Consider the following 12194-nt stretch of genomic DNA (forward strand, 5'->3'; position numbering starts at 1 on the left):
GGGTCTTGGCAAATAGTGTGGGTCCTGTCAACGAAACAGCCACCTGTGGACAGAAGGGCCAGTGACATTGTTACGATACCAGTTTATTTCTTAAACAAAAAATGGGCATTACGTTTAGTTTAAAGTTGCACTCGTACTCCCAAATAAGATTTATCACAACTAATACAAATGTTTTAATACACCAAAAAGGTTAAATAAATGTCGAAAACAATGGCTTTTATTTGGGATACTGAGTTTAATTTGAAAAAAAATGTTTAGAAAACACATAATCTCTACCTAATAAAACGAAAGTAGATAACAGTTTACTGTAAATCTTTTAGCACTGACCAATAATTTAATATATTTGCTTATTCAATCGGTTACAATCTTGTTATTAGTAATTCATATTTTCCATAAATTCATTATTTAGTAAGAAGTTAAAGGTTTATCACTCAAATTCAGTGTTTGTTATACATGTGTATGTATTGATTTCGAATAAGAGTGTCACTTTAATGTATCCGTTGCACACCCATGTGAATGCTGATTTATTATTTTTGTATCATTTGAAAGGGTTTAATGGATTGCAAAAATGTAAATATTTAACCGATAAAAATATTGCAAACTTTTGATTGTGACATGAAAGATAGAAAAAGCGGTTATTTCACTTCTAATTTCAGTTGAAATTAATAAGGAAATAAAAATTGCCGTATGTTATCAGTCATCCAGTTTACATAAGATAAGATAAATCTTATTTCCAATCATGGGTCATGTTATATGACATGGTAATCATAGTTTACAAAATGCAGAAAAATAATTTTGAAACAATAAAGTAACATATTTAGTAAACGTAAAAAATGCTTCATTTTTTCAAACACAAATACCATTAAGCTCATTTGGAAAATCAATAAACATTTTTCCCATTTTCTTTTTATGCCTTTCTAAATTATGTGTTTAATTGTTGCGATTAGTGATGAAATACAATGATAAAATATCATAAACTAAACATCTACTTAAATATCAAGATTCAAATTGATATTAAATCTGATTATAACTTACTACTGGGAATCATGTTTATAATCAACCTCAAAATTGTATTTATACAACGTTTTAGTAAGCAAACCCCATTCAAATTTTACAATCAGTTCAACGGGTCACAAGTTTAACTTCATTGACCACGGCTATATGGCTATAAAGCCGATTTGTACATCAGAATCCTTAATTCAATGGGCATCCAAGAATGTCGAATCGCAGGCTGATATGATCCACATACGCGACCGGGTTGACTCTGGCACACAGAGCGGTCACTTGACTTGGCAATATCGATGTCTCAACAGTGTCCTGGTCCTTGTTCCCGTCGAATACCTGGTTAAATCAAATGCCATGATTAAAATACATTTTCAACTAAAATAAATTCATTTTTTTCTCTCTTTTGTAATTGAAATGACAACTTAAAAAAAAAAATTCACACTTAAGGTTACTAGCGGCTGTGGAAATGGTGTTTTAATTTTGATGTTCATATAAGATTTTTTAATCAAATCCTAGGTCTGATTTTTTATTATATAGAAGACTCAGATCTATGGCAAAAATGATGTACAGTGCGTTTTCTGTGTCTCTGTTTGGAAGAAACATGTTACAGCTCATAAACATTACATATTGAAAATGCAAAAACCAGTAAAAGAATCGCCTAGTTTGGGGCTCAAACCAACGATCAATTAGTTTATAGCTTTACACACCTGGGCTGGTATTCAATATCGATCTTAATTGGATCTTAGAATGATGCAGCTAATCGGATTACTTATTATAATAACTGACCAATAACGTGAATGAAGTCAATGATGTATGACAATAAGATTGACATAAGTTGAATATTGAATACCACCCTGCTCTTATTTGTCGACTTCCTAGTTATATCATTAACTATAAAGTATACTTAAATCATACCTTGTCAGTTTTAGTATCAGTAGGCCCAAAAATGGTTTGGTTTTCAATAACAGGAAGGGTAAGTAGGCTTTTAGTTTTTTATTAGGCTTGATATTAAAACGTTATTGTCATCTTTTAAGAACGGTATTAAAGTAATATTCTGAATAAAGCTTTAAAGGTTTTAAACTTCGTATTAAAACACCAAAAAATTATTTAAAAAAAAATCAAACAACCCAACATACTTTAAAACCGTTGGCTCGGCACCTATTTCGTAGGTAGGGTCGGGTAACCCGAACCAAACGTTATAAGGGCGTATCAAGGTGCAAAGTGTAGGGTTGGAGAGATCGAACATTTTTTTCAAAACATCATGTTGTTTTTAGTTTTGAGGAACACTCTTTTTCAGGGTTAATTCAATCATCCTTTGCAACATGTTTTGTGATAATACAGAGTTGACCAAATTTTATGAATTTCAAAGAATGTTTTATCAGATTTATGATAAAAAAAGTATTTGCATTTTTTTTCGGAAAAGTATGAATTGTGTCGAAATGCTCCCGACTTCCAAATCAACAAAGTCTTATGGATTCTTGAAGATATTTGCTCAAATAAGAAAGATGTTCAATACAATAGTGAAAAATGTAGGAGTCAATACACTTCCTAGTTTCAAAAATGCAAATATCCGTGTACACCACTAGAATTGTATTGACATACCTAGGCGAAATCACAAGATTAAGACTGTGAACACTATTGGGACAAGCCGAGTAGGCACATAGTTACAAAGACCATGTTCAAAGGCCAAAAGACTTACACCAATATGGCACTAAACGAGAGACACAACAGTAGCCAGGCCCCAATTTCTCGAAACTTCTTAAGCTTAACAGGCTTAAGTCGCTTATTTTAATTAGCCAAAATACATACTGATAATGGAATTTGATAAATTAAAAATATTTTATTCTGATAATCATACAGATTATTCCTACAAAAAATTTAAAAATTCTTGAAGAAGTAAATATAACACATTTTATAGAACAACAAAAACAGTGAGATTAGTTTAATCCTATTATAAGGGACTTAAGAAGTTTCGAGAAATTGGGGCCTGTAGTTTAAACATAAACCCCGTTTAATGGGAACTCATATTTCACGCTTGCCCAAGATTTATTAATAAATACAATTTTTAAAGAATAAGTCTATGAAAAAAACGAACGCTAAGTTATAATACTTACATTCAGCCGGGTTTAGTACAAGCTTCGTGTTATCAGAAGTAGGAATGATTTCGTCTTCGCTGTCATCACTGATATAACATGTTTTTGATACTTTATCATATCCGCAAATGTTACACATGCCGTTTCGTTTACGTGAGAAGCACGTTGATCCACATTTTATAAGCGAGACCGCGGGAATACTTGACGTATATGATGGTACCTCCTTTCCTTTAAAGACTTTGGCCGTGTTGTCAAAAATCAAACCAAGAGCAGCATACTCTGCTATCGCAATTACAAAAATAAAAAACCATAGACGAAACATAAACTGCATGTTTAACGTTTGCATCTGGTTTTCCAAAACCCTGCTGCTGCGACTAAATCCAAGAGCAGAATGTTTTGAGACCTGTGAGAATTGCATAGGTAAAGTATACGGCAGTGAAAAGATCTTTACATTTTTTTGTTTAACAGCTAGTCGTTATCCAAGCAAAATGTTTTTTAGGAATATATTTAACCGGATGCTTTCAAGAATCGTTCTGCCGCACTTGAAAATATGTATACTCTTTTCATTCAAATGAATGTTTATATAGTGTCTGCTTGGGTCATTTGTGATAAAAGCTTAAAACATAAAGTGATGATTTTTTTTTACCTGAAACTTCAAATCATCGTAACATACGTACAAATGTAAATATGTAAATGAAAGCAATACTTTCAGCAACATACTAGTAAGTGTTTAGGCCATACGATTCGTTAGCTGCATGCTTTTAAAAATAAAACAAATGCTATACAGCGATGTTTTTAAATATTGATTTACTGACTGTTAAAACATCTAAGAAAAATACATCCGTTTTGACAACAGAACGAAACCGATTTAAACAGGAACTTGAGTCTTTCAGAAAACAAACAAACAACCGGTGCAGTCTGTCTTTAAGTCTGTCTTATTATGTTTAAACTGCTAGCCTTAACTCTTACATGCAAATCTAATCCACAAACCCAAAAACAATATTACTACCCGATTTAAACATAAAGTTAAGCCTATAAGAAAACATAACTCAACCTGCCCATTTATCTTTAATCTAATGTTTAACAATGATAGCCCTTACCCTAACAATCTAAGGTAATCTACAAACCAAAACACAATATACATACTAGCTAATAATATTAGATATAATATGTTCTCACGTTCAGAGGGTAAAAAGGAGTTTCTTTCTTTAAGAGGTATTTGGCAATAGGTTTTCTTTACAAAAAATAGTTTTTCACGGTAATACATCTGCAACACTTAAATTATCATTATTCACGGTATTATATCGAAATTGCAGAAACATACAGTAATTGTATAAACAAGTATTTTCGTTTAAATGGATTACGAAGCCACGCCTGAAAAGGCAAGAAACAAATGGAAAGCCGATGCCTTCACCACAAAGATGCTGGGACTTTTCAAAATATTGTAGATATTTTGACCTCTTTGCAATGCATTGATAACATCAGGTGATTATGTCAATCAACCAATCACGAAATATTGTGGTATTCAAAGACGGTATCATTCGGAACTCGTTGGCCATTTTTATCGAATACAACGTCGGATGTATTTGGACGGTTTACATACCTAGAAATCGGTATGTGAAGTCCGCTGCAAGTAGATCGCGTAGAATTTAGCAGGTAACAGGTAAAACCAAGATTGTGTTTGGAATTTCCATGAAAATAACTGCAGTCGAAGCCTGATGGCTCGAACTCCTTGGGACCGGAGGAAATACCTCGAGCCTTGAAAAATTCGAGCCAAGCGGAAAATTACGTTCAGTGTAAAGAGATTGGTCCTTAACATTAAATTCGAGCCAACAAGGAATTTGTGCCAAGCGAGTTCGAGCCAACAGGGTTCGACTTTATTAATTTGTTTAGTAGCATTAAAAAACTCCAACAGACAAACGCACATGAAACACACAAGATAACAAACATAAAACATGTACAATAATAGTTTATAATTTAGGCGACTATAAATAAATTGCTAGAATTCATCCCTGCCCCCCCCCCTCTTTTTGCCGCCGACCCTCAAATGTATTGAATAAAATAAAATGTTGAACTATGTTCTGTATTTGCGTACTGTCCGTGAAAGGCGTTTATTCATACCTACGATGTCGATGAGTTTCGATTTTGTTCGTAGTTTGTAGACCCTTATGCTGTAAGAAAAAAAACCCCACATATTCAACGTTAAAACAATCATCTTGGCAAAATAAACAAAGAGGTCACCCCGTATCAATGAAAATCTAGCAATTAATTTATATTGGCCCCAATAACACAATAAAAATATGGACAAACTCAGCGATCAAACAATCAAAATATAAACCCTGTTTAGAAGCACAAGGTTAAGCCAAAATGAACTTTGGTTTCATTATAATCAATAGCATTAGGGTAAAAAGGAAATTTAACCAATAAGAGCAAATTTCGCAATAATATACATTCAGTTGTCTTTTATGCACATACACACTAACACAGTCAGTGCAAAACGTCTAGTTTAATGAAACCCTTTTTGGTTTTTAACCTAATACAACACTTTAGTTTGTGACGATTATCGCTTATCGTCCACACAGATTGTCTTTTTAGACTCGACACCCAAGAATGTCAAAGCGGAGGATGATATGACTCGACCACGTGACTGGGTTGATCCTGACACAGAGAGCAAGCACCTGCTTTGGCAACATCGATGTAACAACAGTGTCCTGGTCCGTATTTCCGGCAAATATCTGTGGATTAAAGTTTAAAACACAAACTATATTTGTCTTTATTAAAAAAAGTAAACGTGAAGGCGAACAATGTTTAAACATACTGTGTTGCCAAAATAGTCCATGCAAATATATGTGCGATTCTAATCACTGGTTTAACTAGTGTAATGTAACCATCTCACGGTTACCTACTTTAGTCGTTATTATAAATTTATGTATCTTATCCTTTTTATTGTTCGGCGTTGAAGGTTTTTTGTCGATAGAGAGCCTCTAGATATCAGTGGAAATAAAAATCAATTTAAATGGTAATGTAGATAAAACAAGCTTTCAGATGAGGGACAGTCCTTCCTTTATAAAGGCTAAGCAGAAGTCATGTGTATTTATAATAAAGAAATGAAATGTTTCCGGTCTGGACCCTTTGTTTGGCGCAATAGTGATAGAGGTTGCAACAAGAATGGCTGTGCGATAGCAGTTGTTTTATTTGCAAGAGTTTGGGTTTTAGTGAGTATTCAAGAAGTCAATAAAAAGCTATTTGGTTAGGAAGCCAAAATACATTGTTGTATAATAGTAAACACCCGGAAATAGGTTGCAGTCTCAATAAGTGACCCGATTGCATGAACAAAGTCCCGTGGCGTGGATAAAACAAATAAACCACGAAAATAACAAATGACGAACAAGACGGCTACGTTTATCAATTGTCATTAGTCAACATGTTTTGATGTACTCAATATTTGCATTTGAAATGTATACCTCGGTTTCGTACTATCATTCTAGAAATGATATTTAACAGCGTCATTTATGTATAAATATAAAAAATGAAAGTCAAGAACATCATCTTCACAAACGTCATCATTATTTTACTACGTCTGCGGCATACTTATAGAGAAAGCTCAATAGTACTGTATTATATACATTGTGTGTTTACCACGTGATAAATTGTGTCATAAATGTTACGTCGGAAGGCAAGATTTTGCTTTGATTGAAGACTTTAAACACCGCCTTCTGTTTTTACCAGAGGTTGATTGAGAGTTTAGTTTCTTAAAAATCTTCGACAAACCTTTTCACAAAACGGCCGCGTGACGGAGCACTGTCAAAACATTATTTTGGAAACAGGTTTGTCGAAGTGTTTGATGAAACTAATCACCTTGTCAAACTCCGGTAATAGAACGAAGGCGGGGCTCTTTAAGCGACATAGAATGTCATTTAAAATGGTGTAGTAAAAGAATAGTTATCTTTGTTTTAAGTCACTCCAGTGCAATACGGCCATAGCCTACTCTGCTGACGTCATATCATAAACGTTTCATTACATGATGTTTAAATTACGTCACGAAATGACTAAATACTGCGTCATAAGATTGACCTGTGTTAAAAAAAAAACGTGTGGCTTTTAAGTAATTCATTTCATAAATGTGTACAGTAAAAGGGTTATAAGTAATGGCGTTTTGATCCGGAATATCGTATTCTACTCTCTTGGATTTTTTCAGATACTGCAGAAATACGCTCGAGCCGAATAAAACCTTCCGGATCAAAACACAGTACTAAAAACCCTTTTATATTGCGACGCAAAGCATTCAAAGCAAAACCTACGTATTCAGCTTCAAGAGCATACATATTTGTTATTTTCGAGAGTAAATAACCTTACCTAAAACAGAAAACTGAAGGTGGTCGATGATTCAAAAACGATTCTGATGTTTAATTAAAATTATCGCTTTGTCATGCTAATTTAAGATATGATGTAAATTTTGAAGCCTTGTGACCAAATATAATTGTGGTTTCAATTGAATTGCTATTACTTACTGATAACTTTCAAAAAAATAACCGTGATCACATTTCATGTAAAGTTGTGGCAGTTTATATTTTTGTTCTTTATTTTTTTAGAGAAATGATCTATCTTCCAATACAGTCGAACCCCGCTGGCTCGAAGTCGCTTGGGTCGAATTACTTGTCGGTTCGAACTGAATGTAAAGGGCCGATTTTTTATACTGAGGGTAAGCATTCCCACATGGCTCGAATTTTCCGAGGCTCGAGGTCATATCGCAGGCCCCTGTGAGTTCGAGCCAATGGGGTTTGACTGTAGGTCAAGGTCTTAATAGTGTGTTTGTAATATTAACACATCTTTTCTTTACCCATATTCATGAACCAAAACTAGTATTGTGTCACCAGGCGTCAACATTTCGCATTATTGTATATCAGATACCTTAAAATTGACGTTTAGTGGTCGTAAGATGGCTGCAACTTCATTTAAAACACTTGATTTCTTGTTTAATATAAAATTCCAGCCCAAACAAATAACAATGGTTCCCAAGAAAATATATCAAAAATTGCGTTGCACATATCAACGTGAAGCATTTTTAAAGATAAACATTGAGTTAGTAATTCTGAATTGCCTTACAATGATTTGGCTATTAAGGCCACACCAATAATCATATTTTATGTTCGTAGAATGTTGACCAATTAGTACTGAAGCAAGCGGGAGAAATATTATTGTTTTCTTCTCTTTTGAAAACAAGGCTGAGCGAGGTAATTTTACTTTTTTTTTCATTTTCTACTGAAATAAAGTGATGAACATTATTTTTTGGAGTATGCATTACCATTTCCATCCCATTCGTGTCATTGACCGTCAGAAACTGTTGACAGTTCCAGCTGTAGAGAACCTTGTAGGAGGTTACACGCTGGTCGCAACATCCGTTAGCTTTCAATGGTCGACCTTGTACAGCGACGCCTACCACTTGACTTAGGCCATTTAACTGCACCTAAATAATTTTTATAGTAAATAATAGTAAAATTTTGCATTCAATTATATAAAATATATCAAATAATTATTGTACACCTACAACATGCATAACACAGTTCGATCTGTTTATATCGGTCACAAAACAGAGATATCGATATACTTGAGAATATTAAATATCTAATAGCTCAAGAATATCAAATAAATGCACCTGACATCAAAGATGGACTGCTGTATAACTCTTAAAGATGTGTACAAGCGATGTAAACATGCAAACTAGTTATGTTCCGAAACCCACAACATAAAATCCCCAATGTCATATTAAAAGTCACAGGAACAACTGTATGGCAAAGTTTTGGATTGAATCGTAATATGCTACTATACGAAATATGATATAATGGTAGCATTAACATTGAAATCATTTGTAGAATCGAGCGTTTTTGAACATAGAGTGATAATTTAGGTTACATCAAACCAATACGAGTTATGAATGATAGTTAAGAACGGGGTTCTTTTGTCAAGAGAGTAATCGTTTATATGAGTCTGTATACAGTTAGAAAATAATTAAGGAATGAATTGTTGGATTGTTGTCAATATCGGGGTATGAACGCAATTGGGCTGGTCAAAGTGTGTGGAGTCCGAAGGAACAATTTTCATGTGTATTGTTATGCGATGAATGGAGATCCGAACATATCCGAAGATGTTGCGTTCATCGGATTATAACCACAATTGCCGAAAGGCAGTTCATTTAAGGAATGGAAGTTAAGGTGGAAATATGGATGTATGGGATAGAAACCCTCAGTGGTTTCACACCACATAAAGCCATTGAGGGTGTATATACCAAACATTATGAGCTCCTAACAGTGTTCCTAAAAATACTTGTCAATCGGACCACCTCGGCCATTTTCCTTCCAAACAACCTCGGAGGTATATGGACGGTTTACCAAGTCCGAATTAATTCCATTTAACTAAACTGCAACTTAATTAATGCAATACGACTCTTCACTTGGAATGAATTTAACTTAATTATAAAAATACACGTTAAAACGACACAGTTAATTATTAACAATTGTGTTAATTTTACAAATAACATTTAAGTATTTGAATACTTGCACCGACATTTACCCGAGGCTTGTTGTTTAGCGGAGATTGCCGAGTGGTTCCGATTGTCGTTCTGGTATACCAATTTCTAAGTGAACGATTACAGTTATATATCACTTACAGAGAACTAAAATTCGAAAACAATTTCCATTTCATTTACTTATAAAAGGCCGTGGGTACCATGTGTTTACCTGTATATATTGATTTGCGTCTTTTGTTCCTACAGCCCATGCGCCAATACTCGTTGAAGACGGCAATGAATGTAGTCTGGCTTTGCTGGCACCATGATTCGGAAGATCCTGAAAAACTGACGAGGCGCTAAACTGGTCGTCAGACACCGGATCTCCTCCGTTCACTAAGTACTCTGAACTCTCACAGACAGCTGTTTAAATTTTGAAACAAATACATATGCTTGAATCATAAGTAAAGAGCATATTTTCGTTTGGTTAAAAGTATAATAGATCCTGAATGACATTTAAAAGTACAGTTGCGTTATAATTTACCTATATGTACAACATTGTATTGTATTGCTTTATTTACATGCCCAACCTCTGTCAATGGGTTAAATTCGCTCCCCCCCCCCCACCCCGTGGCAAAAATAACAGCGTTTTAAACATTTTAGACCATTTTAAATGGTATATACCTACCGTCACAAATTTTATAGTTATTCCTATTATAACACACGAAGAATATTTTATAAATAAAATTTGTGAGATTCGATGATGCCAATTTATTCAACGCCTTTCCAGGATTTGATCAGACCTTATCTACGTTCGATCAGTCTAATAAGATGTTGTTTTATTTCTCACAGATTGAACGTTTTGACATTTTTTTATTTTATTTTTTTTTGTCTTAGAACGAGCAAATTTTTGCGAAAACCATGGAAACCAGTTATATAAGACTGCTGACAAACAATAGATCGCAGATTTGATTATTTAAGTTCAAAAATTGATGTTCTATGCATTTTTCTTAAACCGTTAGATTAAACCATAAAACATTAATTTTCTAAATGAAATATGAAAATCTACGATCTGATTTTTGTAAGCAATCTAGTAACATTGGTTTGCAGATATTTAGGCAAAAATTTGCTCTTTCCAAGACAAAAACTAAAAAAGTTGTAAAAATGGTATATCTGTGAGAGTACAGCTTTAATCATTGGAATTAATTATTGAACATGACAATTTCATTGAATTTGGGTTAAGCATTGTACGATAAATCCTGTATATGATATAAAACGCGATATCCTGTAAAATCCATGCGTTTCGTTTGTCCCTTTTAGGTCACCCAATTGTGAAATAAACGAGTAAGACGAGTAAGACTGTGAATAGTACTAGTTTATAAATGACATAAAACATGCGCTCTGAGTAAAACAAAACATTACGCCTTTTATTTACATTATGTTATTAACAGGGCTTCCATTAAAAATTTGAAACTGGAAGTATGAACTTCCTGTCCATCAATATTTGAAGTTTTTCACTGAAATGTTGAAGTTTAAGTCTCCCGAATACAATATTCTTTTCATCTATCTTTCAACTGGAATGTTAAAATTTAAATAATTTGCAACTATAACTTGCCAAGTTCACAGATTTATATAATAATACTTCATTTTACAGCAAGACTGATCGGAATTGTAACCATAAAAGTAATACTGACAACAGGTTTTGATATTTTGACTTTCCAAGCTTTCAACTTTGGAAGTTTTCTTTAAAGTTTTTGTACTTCGAAGAAATCAAGTTTGGAAGTTTTAACACATTTTAGGGAGTATTATACTTCCAAACTTCCTTTAACGGAAGACCTTAGGATTATGCTTTGGAAGCTATATAAAACATACGTTACATTGCTTAACTTACTTTCAACTGGTTTAAGTACAACTTTGCTGTCATTAGAAGTAAAAATGATTTCGTCTTCACTGTCATCACTGAGGAAACACGTCTTTGATACTTTATCATATCCGCAAATGTTACACATGCCGTTTCGTTTACGTGAGAAGCACGTTGATCCACATGTTATTAGCGAGACCGAGGGAATACTTGACGTATATGATGATACCTCCTGTCCATTAAAGACTTTGGCAGTGTTGTCAAAACTCCAACCAAGAGCAGCATACTCTGTTATCGCAATTTCAAAAATCAAAAACCATAGACGAAACATTAACGGCATGTTTAACGTCTGCCTCTCGTTTTCCAAAACCCTGCTGTTGCGACTAAATCCAAGAGCAGAATGCTTTGATACCTTTGAGAATTGCATATGTAAAGTATACGGCAGTGAAAAGATCTTTACAATTCTTTGTTTAACAGCTAGTCGTTATCCAAGCAAAATGTATTTTAGGAATATAATTAACCGGCTGCTTTCAAGAATCGTTCTGCCGCACTTGAAAATATTTATACTTTTTGCATTCAAATGAATGTTGATATAGTGTCTGTTTGCGTCATTTGTGATAACAGCTTAAAACATAAAGTGATGTTTTTTTTACCTCAAACTTCGAATCATTGTAACATACGTACAAATGTAAATATGTAAATGAAAGCAATACTTTCAGCAACATACTAG

General features: G+C 33.7%; 1 protein-coding gene across 1 annotated transcript; it reads right to left on the reverse strand.

The window, feature by feature from the left end:
• Positions 1-1194: 1194 nt before the first annotated feature.
• On the reverse strand, positions 1195-11804 carry LOC128224369 (lactadherin-like). Its single transcript, XM_052934184.1, has 5 exons — positions 11495-11804; positions 9836-10026; positions 8404-8565; positions 5696-5833; positions 1195-1341 (listed from the first exon to the last, which is right to left on the reverse strand). The coding sequence occupies exons 1-5, from the start codon at positions 11802-11804 to the stop codon at positions 1195-1197; spliced, it is 948 nt and encodes a 315-aa protein (XP_052790144.1).
• Between the last annotated feature and the right edge of the window lie 390 nt (positions 11805-12194).

This window comes from Mya arenaria, chromosome 17 (assembly GCF_026914265.1).
Source record: "Mya arenaria isolate MELC-2E11 chromosome 17, ASM2691426v1".
Lineage (NCBI taxonomy): Eukaryota > Metazoa > Mollusca > Bivalvia > Myida > Myidae > Mya > Mya arenaria.

Coding starts and splice junctions, on each gene's coding strand:
- LOC128224369 (XM_052934184.1), bottom strand. CDS start 11,804: ATGCCGTTAATGTTTCGTCTATGGTTTTTGATTTTTGAAATTGCGATA. Junction 10,027..11,494: donor TGTACTTAAACCAGTTGAAA/GTAAGTTAAGCA, acceptor AAATTTAAACAG/CTGTCTGTGAGAGTTCAGAG. Junction 1,342..5,695: donor TTGACATTCTTGGGTGTCGA/GTCTAAAAAGAC, acceptor TGATTTAACCAG/GTATTCGACGGGAACAAGGA.